Source organism: Haplochromis burtoni, unplaced genomic scaffold (genome assembly GCF_018398535.1).
Source record: "Haplochromis burtoni strain Fernald_Lab_line unplaced genomic scaffold, NCSU_Asbu1 Contig_406, whole genome shotgun sequence".
NCBI lineage: Eukaryota > Metazoa > Chordata > Actinopteri > Cichliformes > Cichlidae > Haplochromis > Haplochromis burtoni.
Genome location: NW_024582767.1, coordinates 176,445 through 198,471, shown reverse-complemented (window position 1 = coordinate 198,471; position 22,027 = coordinate 176,445). Strand labels below are relative to the sequence as shown.

Below are 22,027 nucleotides of genomic sequence, written 5' to 3'. Positions count from 1 at the left end.
TGTGTGTGTGTGTGTGTGTGTGTGTGTGTGTGTGTGTGTGTGTGTGTGTGTGTGTGTGTGTGCGGTTTGGTTCATGCACATGTAGCGGTGTTTTTCAAATCTATTCTTACATTGTGTTTTATGCCAGTACATGCTTTTCGTTCCAGTTTTTTGCAGCGGCGCGGTGGAAGTTGAGCTACTCTTTGTTTTTGTTTTTTCTTTTTTGAAGTGTTCAGAGTTTTTGAAGAAGTAGCTACTCGCATTGCCTTATTAGTTCAAAGGTCATTTGAATAGATGGGGTCAGATATAAGACTCAGACAGAAGGAGCGAGAGGGAACGAGTGACCCTGGCCCCCACGATGCTGCTCAATGTGTTTGTAAACAGGATGTCATTAACACTGGGAACTGGCCAGCCTCACAATGACTTTTGTCTCGTTCTGTTGTGTGCATGTGTGAGACAGAGGCGTGTAAGGCTGGGAGGCAGAGAGAGAGTGTACGGTTGATACAATTTCCAATGAAACGCTTCGCATACTTCCACTGATAAATCAACACCCCACAAATGCCCTTGTACTTTTCTGTCCAAATAACATCCAGGTTGACTTTGTCACATCAGATAAGCACCAGCTAATGTGATGAAATTTATGGCTCGGCGTGGCTGCTGTACTAATACAGCAGCGGATTGTGTGAAGCTGTGCTAAGTGCACTCAACTGTCAGCTCTTATTGTGGTGTCAGTCCTTCCTTCTAATTAGTGTCCTCAGCGGGCAGGAAGTGGGCCTGGGCTGGACTAATCTGTCAGTGAGGCCAGACCATCCTCGCCCAAGCGACTGTTTCCTTAGATAAACCCAGAGGCCTTTATCTAAGAGAGTTGCGACACTCAGGGGGCCTGGGAAGCCCCTAGTGATTCTGTTATTAGTTCTCAGATCTACATTTTACACACTTAATGCAAAACAGATTTAATGTGCAACACGTCTAAGCTTTCATCTAGGTATTTTTATACCTTACGGAAATGTGAAGTAGCATCTTTTGGTAATACTTTCGTATCGAACCACCGATCACCGTGGTGACAGGTGTTGATTGAGCATGAGAAGGAGGAAGTGTAGCGAAGGACACTTCCTGGCAGACAGTTTTATCAGTGAGGGAGCAAAGGGGTCAGAGAACGGCTGAACGAGGTTATCACACTCATGTAATCATGTCCTATATGCGAATGGTCCTCCAAGTGCCTGGCAGAAGCCGAGAGCTGCTGACCAAGGTAACTGTCTCTTTCATATAAACACTGTGTGAGTTATAACCGAATGCTGGGTCCATCAAGTGCAGAAGTTGTTTCTTTTGTTGTCTTCTTGTTTCTTGGTTCTCAGCGTGCCGCTGGAGTTCACAGAATAGTTGGAAAGGGTGTCCAAAGGACCTGAGGTTGCTTGTGTATTGTCTAAGGGCACTGACACATCCTGCAGGGAGATAGCGCTGCTTGTAAAGATTAGCAGGCTGTCTTTCTTGACTAATGTGTGAAGCAAACAGCCAACTTGAAGTGCAAGATATGTAGTTTAAAGACGTTTGTGGCTCATTGTCTCTCGGTGCGAAACAAAGTCACGCAACAGCCTGAGGCAGGAAAGGAGAAAGTGCAAAGCGAGAGTGAATGGGCTCCTTTTCCTTCCCTTGCTATGTTTCCTTCGCACCCTCCCTCTATCCATCCTTCGCTCCCGCCTTTCCTCCCCTCCTTTCCTCACCACCAGCAGGGTCCAATTCCTCCACTTGAACGCTCAGGGCCAGCAGCGGACTGATTAGACCCACACCCCCAGCCGCGCTTCTCTGAGGACTCTGCAGCGGGACGACTTCAAATGCACCTCGCTCCTGCCACCCCAAATAAAACCTGACTGGTCCTAATGGACATATTTTAATCTCCCTGGGTTATTTGAAGATTTCTTCAGCCCGCTGCTGGCCACAGCAGAAACAAATTCCTTTCGCTTTGTTGATTAAACCGCCGCCTCTCCACCGTTGCTTATCATACAGCAACGAGCCGCTCTTTTTAATTAAAAGTGAGACACCACAAGTGTGCAATTAACAGCTGGTAATTATAGAGCTCTTCAGAAGTGCAACACTCCACCTTCATTTTCAATTATATAATGGACAAGTGGCTTTTTGATCTCCAAATTAGTGAACTCTTGTAGTATTTGTTTTGTGGCAGATTTGGGGGGTTAATAGTGGCCTATGGTGGCCTGCCTCTTCCGTGATTGATGCAAGAGCAGAAAAAGGGATATTAAAAACTAAACAGTCCATCAGGAAATGCAAATCGCACCTTCATGTTAATGAGCAGGCAGCGGACCAGGCTGGCCAGCCGTGGCGTTTCATGTGGGAAAAGCAAGTGCCCACTCTGCCGCAAACTGATTAGTACATTTGAATTTGAAAGTTTAATTAAGTGCTTCTAATATAGATCGTTTTGGAGGGTGACACGTAACATTAAATGGTTTGATACTTAATTCAGCCGGCTTTTGATTGCAAAGCAAGCACGGGTAAATTTGTTGTGTGAGAGTGCTATCCCAAAGGAGGCAGAAGCCATGGACTTAATTTTAAATGTTTAACTGATAACTGATGAAAATGTTTTTTAATGACCGACGCAGTCTTTGAGTGTATAAAGCAGAACACTTGTACAGTTTTAATTACAATTGATTTCCATCTATGTACACGGTTGCGGTATTGTTAGTTGAGAGTTAGCCTTCTTTCACTCAGTCCATCAATATGAAAAAAGTAGACCCTGATTGATTTCCGACTTCATGGGTGCGTGCAGCGGGGTAAAATGAGGTGATTATTAATTGATGAAAACACTTTAATGTCTTTGGGGGACGCTTTCCAATGCCGGACCTTTTTTTTTTTTCCTTTTTTTTTTTTACCAGAAGTGAAAGTATCAAGTAATTCAAAAGTAAATTACCGTTTTGGCTGTAGTGATTTGTAATTGCTTTATTTCCCAAGTCAATAAAGTTCTTAAATCAATGCCCCTTTTTCACTATAGAAGCACAAACACCCCTGTTATATTGTCTTCATTTGCATGCTGACTCTGAAATCAAGCTCACATTTCTTTACATAAATATAATCAGATGTTAGAGATAATAAGATCTCCATATTAAACTGGTAAAATACGAGGAAGTTCAGCTGAGTATGACAACTGTCTTTTGATGAAGTTGAACTAAAATGTTTCAAGGATTTAAAGTGACTTATATGATACTGTTATATTGAATTCATTCGTGTAACAGATTTCTGCTTTACTTTATACTTGCGGCTGCGTTCAGGCAATCTGTCATTAATTCCACAGTCATGTCACTCCAAATATGTATGTAACCGTAGAGGAGGGGAGGGGGGAAGCATGAAATCAACAGTCCCAAGTCACTCAAGCACTTTGGAATTTTGCATTGGTGAATATTGGCAGTTCAGTGTGAAATAAACACCAAGTATTTAAATTTAAACCAGGTCATTATGAATGGTTCTTAAACAAAATGTCAGTCATTAAGCAATGCCATGTGGCTCTGCTTAGATTTCCTGTTCAATTTAATTTAGCAAAAAAAGAAATGGGGGGGGGGATTTCTTGTATCCCGTCTGCATGGAACGCTGAACACTTGTTACAAGTTGGCATTTCCCGTCTATTCCCCCTGAACGAGGAGATGGATTGTCACTGATGTGTTTTTGATTGTGTGTATGTGTTGCTGTGTGCATGTGCATGTGTGTTCTCAGTCTAATCTGAGCTGCTGTTACTGTCATGTCCCTCTCCTTCCCTCATTGTCCCTCTGCATTCCCACCTTAATCTCACTGTCATTTGGCAGCTGTCACTCTGCATTTATGCCCACCTCCTACTCCACACACACGCACACAAACACACACACACACACACACACACGAACACTCCGATTCCCTCACCTGCATGAAACACCTTTCAAGTGAATTAGAATAAAGAAAAAAAGAAGCTTTTTGATGTATCATCAGATGTGTCATCTAAACAATTTAATTTACACCAAATTCTAGCTACACTTTAGAAATTTTTAATAAATTGTTTCTTATGATAATAATTTAAGACACTTTTTGAAAAATACAATAAAAAAAATACAATAAAAAATACAATTAAAAAAAAAGAGTTTCATATTCAAGAGGTAAATATGAGCCTCCCTCAGTCCTCACAGGGCCCGATAATGTTTATGCCTGGACTCCCATGCAGTGCTGTATAGTGTGTTACACAGGAAGACAACAATCCCCATACAAGACCAAAGTCCTACTGTATTGTCCAGTTAAATCACCTCCTAAATAGAGGGAAATTGACATCCATAACAAATAACATAACAGCTTCAGTGCTCCGAGGGGGATTTTGTTGCTCGGAGCACAGGGCTGAATGTTAGCCTTCCAGCAATCATTAAACAAACATCCTCTCCAGGACCTCTCCATGCCTGGGTCTATTCCACATGTCACACTGTGGTTTGGAAAGCCTCCGCATGTGCAGACATTATTGTATGTAACAAGTTCTGTAACAAAGTTAAGGTAGAATTGGCCTGCTGCTGCGTTAGTGGTCAAGGCAAGCAAAGTCTGAGAGTAGAAAAGCAGCCCTCAGACAAAGTCTATTCATATCCAGAAATATTAAATAGAGGATGTCAGGTGGGTAGTAGGTGGTCACCTTGTCACATTAAAAACACTCTCAGTTTTCTTCCCTTACCAAACAGAGACCTCACTCTGAATGAATTCAGCTCTTTAAGTGGGTATCGGGCCTGGTGTTTTGAACCTGTATCCGACATTTTTTTGAATAATCTGAGTTTGTATGTTCTCATGCTTCCGAATCCTTCCAGAAGGGGGAGGATCAGTAATTCATGTGGTCCATTGTGCATGTTTGAACAATGCTCACACTGATAACCTCTGACCCTCAACTGCAGTGGCATAACAGTTTCAAGAGGCTGCTTTATGTGAGAGAAATGAGAAATGGGAGCTGTGACCAGAAAAACAAACTCTTTGAAAGGGGTCGATGAGCAGGACAGGTTCAGTAGCACCAGGATTACACAGTGGTATTAAAATCGCCACATCCATAGAGAACACAGGGTGTACATGTCTCTGTTTCTTTCTCACTTTTTTCGGTTTGTTACTTTTGTGTGTGTGTGTGTGTGTGTGTGTGTGTGTGTGTGTGTGTGTGTGTGTGCGTTTCTCCAAGTGATGACTTTGAGTTTGTCACATGTCTCAGCCCTGTGTTGAAGGCCATTTGTCAATGGTAGAATCATTATACATGTTCCTGTCCCCCTCCCAGATGGGCATGGTGATCACCACTGACCCCCTGTGACAACCACAGCACCTTCATTATGTCACCACGGCCACCCTGTCACTACAGCAACTCTTTAACCGTCTGTGTGACACCCCTGGGTGAGACTCCAATCTCTCATCCGGAGGCCTGCCTGTCTCCGAGCTTGTCACTCTGTGCGCACACTGAGTCTGGATGTCTCTGTTGCCTGTGTGTTTACACCTTACTCCATCTGCCTTTTTTTAATCGTTTTATTGTATTAAACGTTAACAAATCAGCCCTGTAACTAACAGTAATATTAGTTACTGGTTCCCTAAACAGCTACAAACAACATCTTTCTATCATCTATTAGACAACTGAACCTTCAATTAATAAAATAATTTCCTAGTGGGCACTATAGATATACATTTTGTCCTTCCCAGTGGGATTATTATAGATAACACACTGGACACTACACTATTACCTCTCCCCCTATTTTCTAATCAGCAATTATTCAATTATGTCCCAACAGTTGGAGGGTATTGCCAATGTCGGGTGGGGGGGACCCCAGGGCCCCGCAGAACGCCTGTGATTAGTGTTGCATCTGCAGAGAGGTGACAGAATCCCTCTTCAAATATTTTGTCTTCATTTTACGGCTCTGAGATGCAATTATGGAGCAGCAGTTCATTACAGCAGCACGCAGCGCTTCATGTTTTATGCATGTCGCCTCATTTAGGGCCTTTATTAATGAGCCAGGCCTGACCAGGCTGCTTGAGACTGTACTGCAGACTGTGCGATGGCCACCAATGGCTTGTGTTTGTGTAGGTGTTTGCGTGCTGGTGGTATGAGTAAGGAGGAGTAGGGAAGCGGGGGGAAGGAAGGAGAGTGAACCAGAATGAAGGCTAGATGGAAAAACACAATAAAAAATGTCACTGAGAGAAAACTGAATGAAACAGAAAACGCGTGTGGTCAGTGCGGTGGTCACTTCGCCGCTGTGCCCTCTTTATACCCAGCAGCCGGCCTCGTAATGCGGCTCTAGTGTTGAGACTGGTGCAGACTGGTTTGGCTTTAAGTCAGTACATTGAAGGGGTGGGGGCAGCAGGGGTGACTAACCGCACCTCCCTCCGCAGAAGAAACTCCATCTGCATCCAACATTGAGACAGATGAGGCCAATTTGGGTCCTTAAATTTCTGGGCTGTGATGGATGTGGGGTGGCTGTGCACGCTGAGAGGTTTGCGAAGGGAATGGGCGAGAGAGAGGGGAGACAGGTGAGGAAAGTGAGAAAGAGGGGGACATTCAGTGTGACACAGAATGTGAGAACAGGGAAGGAAAGAAGGGTGAAGGAGACTCACCTCTGAGCATGAGTGGTTTGAATTTATTGCTTAAATTGGTGTATTTATTGGATTTTTATTTTACTCTTTAATGTACGGCGCAGACATAGAAAGTTCGGAGACATGGGGTCAAATTGTTCTTAAAGTTTAGAATTCTTCTGAGTGCACAGGACACACACACACACACACACACACACACACACACACACACACACACACACACACACACACACACACACAGTGGAGTTATGGAGGTGATATAATGGCATACTCGATCCAGACCCTTGACCTGACAAATTAAGCTATGAGGCTAACAGCAAACATCGGTATGTCTTTATGCTTGATGCCCGCACACAGTATGTTTTGGCACTTTCTTTGCAGGTTTCAGCTGAAGCAAATCTGAAGCTAATGTGCCGGAAATGCGAGTAACCAAAAATGTCTTTGTTGGATTTTTTTGTTTGTTTTTTTCACCGCCAAGCTTCTCTTTTCTAAAGCAATCAGTGTTTGTATGGAAGGCAGAAATTCAAGGACAACATTACTGATTAACTGATACTCACTAATCTCATTTATTTGCATCTAATTACTGATATCTGACACTTAGATATTTTACATATCTTCATGAGTTACACACTACCTTCTTTAACATTGCAGATTTTGAGTAGGTACAGGCTGTATTTGCCCACAAATGTGCCCAGCTTTAACTGACTAATGGCCTTCTTACTGCAGACCAGGGCTCCCATCTGGACTGCAGATCAGCCCCCTTTGATAAGAACTACCATCCTCAGGCCTACATAAATATTTTATCAAGTATAATGGAAATTGTCAAATCAATCTAATTGTGTAATGCATTACGAAGACATCAAACTCAAACAAAGCACATATGCTATCATTTCTTTTAACGACCAGGCCAGACCGGGCCAGGCTGGGCCTGGTTGAGCTGGCGGTTTTGTACCCAGGGGGCCTTCCGCAAGGCTGGGGTGGCTGGCAGCAACCACTCTGGATATACATCTCTCGCAGACTGGCCTCACTCACATTTCATCAAAGGAATCAATTTCTCAAATGTGCACAACTGTGAGCCATAATTATATTAGGGCCCAATGGCAGTTAGCCATGACATGAAAGAGAAAGAAAGAGAGAGAGAGAGGAGGTAGAAAGAGAATGCTCATCTATGCAGGTTTGAACTGGAATCGTTGTTATTGTTAAAAATGGGCAATTTTTTAGGTCAAACATATATTTTTAGCTTTGGTGAACGTAACTCTTCCACACATTTTTTTTTCTAGATTTTATAGGTTTGCTTTCATTTTTCTATAGCTTAGTGGAAGATTGCTGATGCTGCTGTCTAAAAGGAAGATAGAAGGATGAGGACACAGAAGCAGGAAGGTAGATGAAAGGAATGGCGCAGGTGACCAGAGCAAACAAATCAAAAGCTTAGGGTGTGTGACATGCTGCAGGGCGCTGAGCTGGGGGTAATTTCAGAGGAAAACACGTAGGAGTTTAGGGGATTAATGACCTTTGTCAACATGTTCTTTACACATGTCACTTCAGAGGCAGGCACTTTTTAAAATCTTGTTTATTTGCACTTCTACTTCTAACTCAAGCAAGCAATCAGCAGGCACTCATTAGGAAATTAAGATCCGCATCTCAACACAGGCATGCTCATGAGTTGTTGTTGATTACTTCTTTACTTCTGTCTGTGGCTTTACGATGGATCAGGCAGATTCCATAAACTTTGTATGGTCACAGTCTTAGCGTGAAGTATGCTATCCACTATTCCCCACCATAATCCCCTTTCACCTTATAGCTTTCCCCTTCTCTTTACATTTACTCCTGCTCGTTCTTCTCATCTCCTCTATCCCAGGGTCATTGTATAATGCAGAGGGCCCTCTCTCTGTGCACCAGCTGATGTATGGCTTGTGGAAACAATGTGAGTACTGGGCTGTTATTCTGTTTGCTTTACATTTGACAGGCTTGAGTTAGCGTCCGACTGGGATCCTATCTCATTAGGCCAAATGCTAGGCTAAAACAATCATAAAAATCATTTGGCAACTGGCATCCCACTTAGGAACACCTGTCAACATACAGGCGGAAGATAAACTCGTGAAATTGGAGTCAGGGCCCGGATTGAATCGGGATGCGGGATAGAGATGTTGTTAGCGACTTAATGGTATGAAGTGGCTGGGCTGATGCAGAGACTTCCTTGTTGATGATATTGATTGTGGTTTTAGGATGTAAAGTGTGTGTGTGTGTGTGTGTGTGTGTGTGTGTGTGTGTGTAGGGGTGTGTGTGTGCAGCACATCCATCTCTGTGTTCATCAGGATTTCATTCATTAGCGTTTCATTAATAATAAATGTGATTTGTTAATCATCCACGCTGATGTTCCAAGCAGAGTGAATATTTTTTACAGCAAATTCATAAAGAAAAGGACTTTGTATATGCATGCGTGTCAGTCAGTAGCTCACAACTGCATGAAACGACACAAGCCTCCCCTCAATCTCAACATTTTTTTTTCTTTTATGCAAACACACATTTTCTCCCCCTCTCTCGATTCCTCGCACAGGCCTCTCTCTTTCCCTCTGCTGTTTCTTCCCCTCCTCTCCCTGTCTAAACATACATCTTTATCAAGCGGTTGTTGTCAGACAACATTAGATAATTAATAGGCCATTTGTCAAGCCTGTGAGAAACATGTTAAAATCCCCGAGCAGCTCGGCAGATAAATCCTGGCGCGTACACAGACTCCTTTGTTGTGTCAGCCTGCCATCGGAGCTGCAGATTTACCATTAAAGGACGCTCATTATTAATCACAACTAATGCTAATTAATTAGGTGTCTGTGTGTGTGTGTATGTGTGTATGTGTGCACGCGCATGGGACCAGCTCAAAGTTTCAGTTTGTTCCACGGTGTTAATTGGTAACTTCGCCCACGGCCCTTAATGGAGTGTTTTCCATTTGGAATGAGGAGTCATTGACTAAGACAAGGGGGAAAAAACATGGACAATGCTCTCATTAATTAACACTGTGTTAAGAGCTCTGTTCCCGTTAGTGTGTGTTTATGTGTGTATGTGTGCATGTGTGTGTGTGTGTGTGTGCGTGTGTGCCAGCTTAAACATTTTGCATAATACAAATACCAATTTGTAATAATATGGAGTGAAGGCAGCTATATAAATGGTATTTATTTAAACATACAGTAACAGAGCATTACTTACACAAAACCATCTTTGATGTATTTTCTGGTCTCTCTGGGAGTAAGCATGAAAAGCATAAGAGAAATACAAACACATAAAGCCACTAGAACAAAATTTTACATTCACATATTTTTATATGATTTGTTTAGATTTTTACCAGATTCTGTCTAACAAACCATATCTTGTTTTAAATGTGGAAATTCTTGGTGGTCTGAGAACCAAATGTTGACAGATAAACTGTGGACAATTGCCTAAAACTGTTGTTGTCGAGCTACCTACAGATTTGAATGTTTGTGCTTCGTATCAGTCAGTTCCACAGTCACCCCAATGGACCCACGGACCAAAAGACTCCCTAAAAGCGGTGTTAAGGCCTCCATTAAGCACAAAGACAGAGTTAATTAGGAAGCTTATTGCCTCTCCCGAGGCCATGGGGCTCCAAACGCTCTCCTATGCACCCTGCTGAGGGAATATAGCCGCACAGTGATGCACTGTAATTAACAGTACTTAGCAAATCTACAGCAGTCATTTTCTGATTGGCAGTAGCTGTGAGAGCGTTAAAATTAACCAAATGAAAGATAATTATTTTTATGTGTTTTGAATTCAGTCACAGTCTCTTGGGGTATCTTGTTTTTCAGGACAAAAGCAGAAACAACAGCAATCATGCTATGGCCCTTCAGTCGCTGCCACATATTTTGAGTATTTGTGTTTTCAGTGCTCATTTTTACTGCACAGATATTCTTTCTAAGTTCTTGGAACAGCAGAGCAAACTGATTTCCGTGGTGCTTGGATATAAAGCGAAAGCAGGGATGTGATGAAGTGTGCAGTTTTTAAATGTGGATGATGACAAATGGAGGAGATCATATGTGATAATGTTTGACCTGTAGTACAAGGGTAAGACCCCATACATCGCCTCATGCCTGGCTGTCTGTTATCACATGAGAAAAATGATGTCTACAGATAACCACATTAGGTGAGAAGTTAATTTCCATATTTCATGATCTAAGACCCCCATCAATCAAGTCTTCGAGCTCTTTCTCTGGTAAATGATTTGTACTCTGAATTGTCCTCAGGCTCAGTAGATGAATGATGTTTTCATCTCATTGTATACTATGAACAGACATACAGTGGAAAAACTCTTTTCCTAACTTCACCCACTGTCTACAAATAATAAAACTCATGGTTTAGCTGACAGATTATATATTTTTTTAAGTCTTAATATTTTTGACTTCTCCAGCTCTTCCTCACCTGCTAACAACAAGACGCAGCCACATAATTAAATAAAATACAGACAAAGAATAGAACTGGAAAAAAAGACACACAACAGCAGGAAAGACAGCGGATCAAAGAACCAAAAAAAAAAAAGAAAAACTAAGAGAGGAGGGGTCGAGTATGTCCACAGGTAGGTTATTCTCTCTGTAAACATATGTATCCATTTGTCCCGTGGGTGCGTCCTCTTGGCGTCCCGTCAGCACTGGCTGGGTCACACCTCCATTAGGGGCTTTGTCACAGTGATTAATAGCTCTTTCTATCATCTTTAATTCACTCCCTGATGATGGCGGCCGTGCTCGCTGCTTGGGGTAATCATGTGATGTATGAGTTCGCCCAACACATTGTGGCAGAGGTGAAAATCATTCCACCCATGCAGATAGCAGGGCCGGGAACGAATGTTTTCCCTCTTAATAAAAATTAATGAATTTGGCATCAAGCTCAACCATTTGAATACATGATGTATAAGTATGTGTGTGCATATCTGTGTTTATTCAATAAGCCAATATGTGCTTTCCTGTGGTAATGGCTGATTCTGATGAGGAGATAATTTTGTTTCCCTCACTGTTTTGCTTTTTGTCTTTTGGATACATAAACATCAAAGTTTCTCAGGAGTGCACCCCCTCCCCCCTTTTCCCCCCCCTCCCGTGCTTGCTGGTACTATCTTGATGTGCAATCTGTGTTATTAATGCAGTTGAAGTCATGAGCATGCTCTGAGATGGAGTTTCCCTTCTCAATCCAAAATTCTTTCAGAGCTCCCACTTTGATGAAGGGCGTCAGCTTGCAATGGTGAAGTAATGACCATTACTGAACAAACAAACACAACCGTTTGCTGCATGTAGGCAGAGCATTAAAAATGCATGCACTCGCACATACACACACACACTGATCTGATCATCCAACTGCAGTGTCACTGCTGTCCACACACCTAAGCAAAGCCCTAAGACTAAATTATCAGTCATCTACACATGAGACCACAATTTTCAAAACTCTGCACATAGCATATTTGTTTTCAGCAATCGTTTACTTTACAGAAACATATATGTTTATGAGCCGAAATGCTCTTGTGGAGTCCAGTGGACCAGAGGAATTCCTGGCCTGAATCAAATATAAACTTGGAGACCAGCGTGAGAGGGAAAATGTCAGAGGAGAAACAGCAATGGTGGGATACAGTTACCTTTAAAAGCTCTTGTCCCTCTACCATGTGGCAAACTTCACATCCAGGCCTCTAACCATGTTACACAGTCTCTGTGCTGAAAATCATTACCCTTACTCCCAGAGCCACATTGGGTTTCATGCCCGGCCCAGTCCAGTCGAGTCTTTGAAAGACGTCTCCTTTAAATTCCCTGGGCCCACACAGTGTGTATGTCAAACACAATAGTTGTACACCGTGTAGACACTGTGATCAGGTATTGCTGCAGGGAATGACTATCAGAACTGCTTTAGTTGTAAGTACGCCTTGACAAAACATGCACGCACAGGTGCACATGCTGGATTACACAGAAAATAATAATATAATAGAGAGCTGATTCAGCAAACTATGTTCATGCATAGATTTTTTTTTCTTTGCCACAGCAAACACACAGTTTGACAGGAATTATGATTCTTACTGACAGAGGAAAACATCTTATGTACTACTTATGCAGTACTTTACAGTTTTACATTCCTCTTCACCACAACTTGTGTTCTGACCTTGAGAAAAATGGAGTCTGCATATATTTACAAATGTGTAGCTCGCTGGTCTTGGCTTATCTTGTGTGTCGAGTAATGTAGCAGTGCTAAGTTGCAAGCATACATATATTGAAGTGCATTGGTTTTGTTCAAGTCTTAAGTTAATTTCTCAGGTTAGTTCATGACCGCCTGTGGCCAATCACAATGCCCCATTTATTCAATCAGACACATGTTTAATTCAAGGCCAGTGAACAAGAAGTGCGTGTGTGTATCTGGGTGGATCAAAGGTTCCGTGGCTGACAGCGCTGAGGTACAGTGTCACACAGGAAGCCCTTCAGGAATGTTCCTCATCCCAGGGATGGGTTGTTGAGCCTCATTAGCAGAGCTCCTTCTCCCTGTGACCTGTCAGTGTGTGTTAGGCACAGCCCACCACAGAACAGCAGTTTCCTGTGGATCATTTCCGGCTTTTAGTGTCTTTCTGTCCCACCCTGCAACACCTGGCTAGCAGCCCGTTGCGTTCGCTGGCTCAATTATTGCCTTGCTGTGTCTTTGCTTGCTGGGCGACATCTCATATATGATGTTGTATTTAAAACGTCCTACCTGTACATATGACTTTGTATTTTAAATGCAACTGTTTTTCAAATTAATGTGCTTCTTTCAATCTACCTCTGTTTCAAAGACTTCACAGCATTGCAAGTTTATACCATCACAGATTGTTTCAACACTGGGAATAATTCAATCTTTATTTCACTATTAGGCTCAACAGCCACGTGTGCCACTCTAAAGAAGCCCAGTGTGGGTTGAGGGGTCGTGCTTCAATATCCTGTTTCACTCCACTCACAATAAACCCTAGTGTGTGTCTCTCTGTTCCCTCTGTTTTCACTGCACATTGAAGAAAGAGTTCAGGAAAAAGAATTATAAAACAGCCAGAATAGCACAATGCTGGGTCAACCCTTTGCCGTAGGGCCCAAAAACCTGTTTTTGACCTAATAGGTTTTATTTTAAAAATTAAATTTGCCTTGCTTAATTCCTAAGGCAGGAACATGCCAGGCGAGTACAAATTATAAACAAGAAGTGGGCTCACTTCAGGATCTCCTGTTTTTTACTACTAATTTCCACTGCAACAGAATGAAGGTCCCCTTGCATGATACATTTGCTGTTTCCAGACCCGAAGGCCCTTCTGTCTCCTACTGTTTATTTGAACTAATCAAGTTTTCATATGTTGTCCTCCATCTCTGAAGTAAGTTAAAGAGATGGGAACAATAACCTGTTGCCACTTTATGTCATTGGACATGACCCTCACATCAAGACTTCTTGTCTCTTGCAGGTGACGGAGATGATAAGATACCTCTTTATCCATCCGACATCTTAGACGACGTATGCGGCTCTGATGGGGATCCTACACCTTCTTCGGCCCTGCCAGAAGACCCGGGATCACCTTCACTCTCTGACGATGAGTCCTCTCCACAGGACCATCTGTCATTCCAACACCAAAGCATCTTTTTCCCCCAAGAAGATCTGAGTATTCCCTTTGACTTTGAATTGCGAGAGTCAACCGTCCCATCTGGAGGGCTGGGCATCTGGAGCCGCAGGAAGGTGAACGTCGGGGAGCGATTTGGACCATATGAAGGAGAGCACAGGCCTTGTCTCCAAGATCCTACTCAAGGCTGGGAGGTAGGAACATATACAAACTCCTGTATTTCATTATGTTATCTAGTGACAGGGAATAAAGCTGGGAAGAGAGATGTTTATAGGTGGCATCAAAGATCCTTTAGGCAACCAGGGTGTCCAGATTAAAACAAGAAGCGTTTATGTGCATTTATGTGACACAACTGCATTTCACTATGTTTTTTCTACAGCAGTAGTATCACACTTTTTGATGAGACGGAATTTCCTTCCCCTGTACACTGTGTAGCGTTCACATCAGTCCACTTTTTATTTCCTCCCATGTCGTCATGTTCACATTTAGCACAGTGACCACAAAGTTGTTGCTGCCGTTTGTTGCCCAATGATGTAATGTTAGGTCAGCGCGACTGAAAGAAAGTGAGTTGAGCTCGTGCTCTTAACTCAATTAAAATGAAAAGCCATAAATCCCTTCTTCATCCCGGTTAGGGACCCAGTGCGACCACTGGCAAATCACATATTGGTCAGCAGACACAAAAAAATCGAATGCAGGGTCACGGCACAAGGTCAAAGGTTAGATGTGGTCTCTGTCAGTGTCAGGCTAGTTCAGTTTTATGGAGCAGGACGGAGAGGCGCGGGGGAGTATTGGCTTCATTCAGACTCCCAAAATAGATCCTCTCTCATTTGAACGTGAGGATTTAGTCTTTGAAACTCAGGGATTTGTAGCGCAGAGCCAGGCTCATTAAGAAAAGCCGACCATGCAGCTCACTGAAGTGAGAAGTCAAGGTATATAAAGAAAACGATGATTCAATACAGCATTTTTCCTCTTTGTAGAGTCTAACTACAGAGAACGTTTCCGTGCTGCACTTTATAGCTGACTGAGAGCATGTTGGTAAAATATTAACATTCAGCTCATATAAATAGTTTGGGATTTGGACTCGTCCTCAGTTGGTTTGCATCATACAGCATTAATCCAGCCCATCAGTTCAAACTTAGTGGTTTTTGGTTTGGAGAAAACCAAAATAAATTTCTGCTCCTTAGCTATTTTATTATTTCTTTTTAAGCTGAATTTCTCCAGGAAGCAACTTCTACCTCTTTATCAACTGCAGAGCGGGATGCAAATATAAATTTGCGTTAAATTGAAGTGATGAAATAGTCTTTATTTAAGCCAATTTTCATGATATAAAATCATAATATGAAGTCCCTGTCTCTCCCAAAGAGATTTACAGCTGGTTGAACAAGCTCTGGGTTATTCTTTTTCCCAGGGAAGGAAATAAAGAAAAAAGGTTTCATGAATTTTAATCCTGTGGTAATTTATGGGGAGCTTGAATAATAATATGTATTTAAGAAGCTGAGGAGCTTGGATGTGAGTGTGCATATGTGTGTGTCTTGGGGCAGGCGGATGGGGGAGTTGAGGGGAAAGATGGGATCCTGGCGAGGCAGCACTGTATCACAATGTTTAATTACCGCCCTGACAGCAAGCCATAACTCTTTCCATTAAGTAAATAAGTTGTAAAGAATTTATGATGAAATGCCACATTATTCAGAATGGATATTCAGTGATGACATCCCTCTGCATTAAATATGGTAAACACCATTAAGCCCTCCTGACCCTCCCCCTCTTCTCCCATGCCCACCCGTTTACTATCCCTCGGCCATCGCTCACCCCACTCCCTCCGCCTTCCTTTTGCCTGCAACCCGTCAATATGCCAATAACCCTGCGGAGGGTCTGTAAAAATAAAATTGATTTGGTAAATGTGAGCTAAGATAGATATGTTTGCTTTCATCATCAATCCCGCACAGCGCAGCAAGGTGATGTCACCGACCGGGGAGCGATAAAGTGGCGCTCCCATCTGGAGCTTTTGATGTAGGGCTCTGAAGCAGCTCAGGCCAGTGGTGACAGACTGGGGAAAGTTTGTCACCAGGGAGGCCACCACTTCTCAGCGCCATCACCATAAATTTGGGAGCTTTATTCATAAAGGGGAAGAATGAGTTATGACAACCATGATGCTTTATGAATACAGGAATGGTGACTTATGGGAAAGATAGCTTCTGTAAATAAAAGGCAGAGAAGCAGCGGCGAGGGATCTGTCAAGCTCACCTACACTGTCGCATGCAGAACCAAAGTGCTGACCGTGCTAGCAGTTGTGTGCACAGTGTGAATGTATTTGTGTTTGTGTGCATGCTTAGGCAATTGTATTAGTTAGTTGTGTTGTTTTTTATGAGCGAATTGTGTTTGTGCTGAGGATGTTTGATTGTATAGATCTAATGTTACCTGTGTCAGTCTGAAATCCTTCAATCAGACACTAGTTCAGAATGTGAGGAAGAGCTCTGCCTTATCACAAAGAAAAGTTAGAGCACTAGAGGAAGAAAGATAGAGAAATTGGGGTCCTGAAACAACTTTAAAGATATGTCAGAATTGAATTCTCAAAACACTGAAAGCAACAAAAACCTTTAAGGATTTATGTGTTATTCAATCTAATGCCTAAAATAAGCAAAAATATTTAAGTTGGAGTAGTAGTATGTATAGGTTGTCAATTAAATTTAAGCAAATATGTGGCAATGACTTCTTATTAAAGCTCAGATTTCTGATTCCCATCATTTGAAGCAGACATTCAGAGCCTTGAGAAAGTCCAGAAGGATCAGTAATCCAAAGTTTGTTCCATGAGACAAACCATCATCATACAGCAGCAGTTTAATGATCCAAAACGCACCTCAGAAATTTCCAAAACTACCAAGGAGACCGAGCTATCATTTTTCACATCACAATCCCGCTCAACGGCAAAGGGGGAGAATATCAAATACTAAAATATTTTGAAATGCATTTTTTAATTCAAATTCAATTCAATTCAATAATGTCCCACAAGGGGAAATTAGTTTAGCAGCAGGATAAAAATATACAGAACAATACTATAAAATAATAATAACAATAATAATGATAGAAAGTTCAAGGACAATTATTTGCCATTAAGGAGACAAGACGCAGTAGGGATAAAAGAGACCTGGAGTCTTTTAGTCCTCCTCGGAGGTACTCTAAAACGGCGGCCGGAAGGCAACAGCTCAAACTCACTGTGAAGTGGATGGTTCACACAATTAATAACAGAATGAGCCTTTCTAAGCACATTTCTATTGTAAATGGCCAAAAGTCCGTCTTGCCAACGTCATGAAATTTTGCTAGCAGTTTTTACCAGAAGTCCCAACCGATTCTTATTCTTCACCGTCAGGTTACCAAACCAGGCAGCAATACAAAAAGACATCACAGATTCGATAAAACTTCTATAAAACAAGGACAACATCTCAGATGAGACATTAAAAGATCTAATTTTCCTTAAAAAGAACAGTCTTTGTTGAACTTTTTTAGTAGTGGCATCAGCATGAGATTCAAAACACAGTTTATGGTCAAGTACCACACCTAGATATTTATAACTCTCAACTATCCCAATATCTGCAGTTTTAATGATAGTAGGTGATGACCTATAAGACGACTTCCTAAAATCAATAATCATGTCTTTAGTTTTTGACACATTAAGTGAAAGGAAGGACTCATCACACCAATTCACAAAATCATCTACAACCTGTCCATGGCCTGACTCATCCCCCACTAGAAGACTGACGATCACTGTGTCGTCAGCAAACTTCAGGATGTGTCTGTTCGTGAAACTGCTGCGACACTCATTTGTGTACAGAATGAACAGAAGGGGAGAGAGGCAGCAACCCTGGGGTGATCCAGTAGAGGAGGAGAGCACAGATTGTCACAGATTTCACTCAAATATTGAAGTTAATATTATGGTGCGATGAAAGATGCATTAAATCTGAAAGAAATGTGGGTGTAAATGTTTTACATACCGATGGTGTAAGATTTATTCCTTTTTAACAAAAACAGAAACATAAATGCCGCTTTATGACTTAAGATTCATATTCAACTTTAGTGAACTAAATTTCATGACAACAAGAACAAATTTCAAATAAATCCAAATGGTGTTAAATATCTTCAGCTTTGAATATAATTGGGATGTTGTAAAACAAACAAAAATAACCGTATTGCATTCAGCCTTTCTTAGAATAAGGATGTTATGGCCTGCACTTGCCCACAGTATTTGCATGTGTTTCCCCATGGCCTCCTTGAAAATACTCTTAACGCCTGGATGCCCACCAGTCCATATTCTGCTGTCTCTTTCTCTGAGTCGTTAGCATTGAAATTCAAACTCCATTTGTGTCTGTCCTCTTCTCAGCAGCAGCAACAATAAGACAGACAGCTAAAGTCCCGGAGAGAGTTATCCGGCACTCAATGAGCCTTTGGGCTCACCCAAACTTGGAGCCCCACAGGATTATGGTTCCTGGGCTTAGAAAACTGGGTGCCTCCTGCTGGAGGAGCACTGGGCGGAGCAGGTTAGGGATACGAGAAGGGGTGGGATGGCGGGTGGGGCGGGACAGGGGCGCTTAGGGTCTTTGTGCACCTCTTGAGGGAGAAGTGGAGGTGGAGGTGGAGGCGATACTGTTGGTGGCAGTGGTGGTGGTGGGGAGGTGGTGTAGGAGATTAGCAGTGATGGTGAATGGGAGTAGAGGATTAAATGGCTGGGCAGGGCCTTTCCAGGCTCTGCCTGTCTTCTCAACCTCCCAGTCATGAGAGGATGGGAGGATGGAAGGAGGAGGAGTGGCAGATGCCTGACCAGGAGGAGGTTCATCTTTTCACTTAGTGTCAATTCAAAACGGTGTGCTTGTGATTAACTGCAACACAATAATAAATCTTAAAATTCAGGTTCGATTTGTTGATAAAACTTCATCCTAAAGAACCTTAAGCAGTCACATTGATCATATAAGGAGGTGTCGGGTCATATTTACTTAACAGCAAAAATAAATAAATCAAAAAAAATTAAAAATCAATCTGAAGTGTTTTGCTACTTTAGCATTTTATACATTTACTATAAACTAGGAAATGAAGCATTTGTGCATCTGCATGCTGCATGTGTGTCAGTGTATGTTTTTATGTATGCATGCGTGAGACAGAGTGTGAGAGTGTAGATGGAGGGCGTTTCAAGAGGGCGTGTTTTTTGTGCACGGATAAGCTGCTGTCCTGAATGAATGCAGATGTCTCTGGCTGGCTGTCCGCCTGTCCTCTGTGCGCTGATGGCCTGTCACCTCTCTCTGTCACGAGGAGAAAGAGCCACTCTCAGTCCTGGCTAAAAGCCTCTTAATCCCCCAGCCCCTGCCACATCCCATCTACTGTCAGCATAGATGGCCCTGCCCACAGCAGCGCTTAGAAAGGCCAGCACTAGGGATGAACCTCTCTGTCACTCACGCGCTCCCTCAATGGGCACACATCTTCACATTTTCACACATTTACACACACGCGCGGGCGTAGTTTTCAGAAATTCAAAGTGAAAAAGTCTTGCATCTACAAAGGCAACGTGAACAGCGGTTGTCAATGCATTGTGCCGTGCGAACACAAGGCAGCGCTGACATCGTTGTGGGAACCTACGAGAAGCGCACCAACAAAAGCACCAACTGACCGCTGGGACACTGTGTGCAATAACACAGGAACACTATCACTGAGGTAGGCAAGTACAACCACCAAATGTGTCACCCAATAGACAGGATGTTCTGAACAAGACACCTTGTTATGGCTGTGCTGCAGAGGAAATATGCAATTTAATCACATATTAGTGGCAATTACAGGGATATAACTGAGATCTGTGTGTGTGTTACTACTAGTTAAATTTTCCTGATATCTGAGCCCCAGTCACTCCCAGGTTTATTTTTCAACTCCCATAATTAAACTATAATAAAACAAAAAACATTGCCATTGGAATGACACTCATGTTAGAAGATTCCACCACTCACCCTTTACATATCACACAAATGATTAGTGACAATGCAGAAAGTGTCGCTGCTGTATACAAGGTTCTGAATATGTTACGATGCTTTTATGCAGGAAAACAAATCTTGCACTTCAAATCGAAATTATAGCTGTCACCTGCAATTTAACTCTGTAAATCATTTTCTCCTTATCTAATCAAACACTTCAGCCTTGCCTTGGCCAGCACTACCAGCAATGACAATGTCAAGATACCCTGACCCATTTAATATCTGAAGGTAAAAGCAGTTTAACCTTTGAAGAATTCTCCAACTTCACCATTCGTCTTCTCTGGTGACATTACAGTACATACATGTTCAAGAGAAATGCTGCACAAGAGCAAAGCAGCCTTTTAAACAGTGTGCAAACAATATAAATTGCATTCTTTATGAGCTCAAATGCATCATATATGTCAATTTGATCAATCACAGTTTTGTTCTGCTATCCCAACCTGTCTGTCTACTACATTTAAATAACAGGAATTCATAGATGTCAGGAAAAAAAGCATAAATTTGTAACAATTTACTTACTTCAGTTAGTTTTCTAACTGAAGTAACTAATTGTATTGTTATATTTCAGCTAAGTAAAAACTATGTGTTTTAACCTGCTAGGCAACAAAAACACCTCCAGGCTTAATCTGAGATGTTCAAATGTTGCTGTGTGTGTAGACTCCCATGAGTCAAAACAACCCCAGAAGTGCATTCACCCGTGTGTGTCAGCATCTTGCCCTTGTCTCTCCTGGTGTCTGTGAGGGAGATGGGCTTTTTGTCCTGTGTAACTGGATCTTGATTGTCTTGGACGGCAGTGATGCCCGTTCAAAACCCCCAAAGACAAAGCAAGCTGGGGGTCCATCTCCCTGCCTCTCAGCTGACTGATAATCCATTTCTTTGGGTTAATCTGTTGCTTGTTGGTGCTGGTCGAGGCCAGTGTGTGTCAGTTGATCTGGGTGTTTGAGAGGTGGCGGGTAACTGATGTTCTAATCTCATGTGAGAGGAGCGAGAGGAGACGAGACACATTCATACAGACCAAATATAAGACATTACGTGTGAGGGTATTTACCGAGAGGAGTGCTGGGTCAGCCAAATCCCCCACTTTCTCCAGAGGCTACTGTTCTCTTGTTAAAGAACATAAAAACTATACAGATTTCTTATCCCCCCTTCTCCACCTTCTCCTCTTGGTTCCCCCGCCTCCTGCCTTTCCTCCGTCTGAGTTCCCAGCAGGGAGAGGAAGCTAGGTTAACTAACTGAACAAAGTCAGAGTGAATTGCAGAAGGACAAAGGCAGGCGTGAGTGGGGGCTATGCCAGTTGGAAGGTGTAGCCAGCAGCACAATACCAGGTGAAGGAGGCTCTCACCAGGGATCCATCCAAGCAGGGCAAAGGTCACCAGCCTTATTAGATCTGAAGTGAATGGAAAAACCTGTTTGATTGAAGAAGGAGGTCAGAAAAAGCAGGGATGAGGACGGAGGAGTCCACGTATTTCAAAAGCTCAAGGCAGGGGGCATGTTTCTCTCCCTATTATACCTGACACATCTGCAAGCAAAAGTTTGAGGAGCTGATAGTGCATGGTGGGAGTCAGAAAACACACATAAAATGCTCTGTTCTTAACAAAGGAGGCTCCGGAACGCATGCAGAGCAAGCTCAATAACGCAGTGACACATGTCTAGACAGCCACAGATATAATGGAATTTATATGCAGGTATATTAATTCACGGGGGAGATATAAACGCTGCTGCCTTGTAACACACATTTAGATCATCTATACTCGGCTATAGCATCTATAGCACTGTTACTACTTCTGATAGAAGAGGGAATCCTCAAAGTGAGCCTTAAAAGCTGTAACAGCTATTAGATCATTTACAGGTCGAAGTAAAAGCAGAAATGAGAAAAGTT

At 42.5% G+C, this 22,027-nt stretch overlaps 1 protein-coding gene across 12 annotated transcripts in view; it reads left to right on the top strand.

Moving 5' to 3' along the window:
- mecom (MDS1 and EVI1 complex locus) overlaps window positions 1-22,027 on the top strand; it is a 123,731-nt gene that overhangs the window by 25,733 nt on the left and 75,971 nt on the right. For all 12 annotated transcript variants that reach the window (XM_005944670.3, XM_005944667.3, XM_014340854.2 and 9 more), the window contains exon 2: window positions 13,988-14,334. In XM_005944670.3, the coding sequence (XP_005944732.1) occupies window positions 13,988-14,334 (347 nt within the window). The remainder of the gene's footprint in view (window positions 1-13,987; window positions 14,335-22,027) is intronic.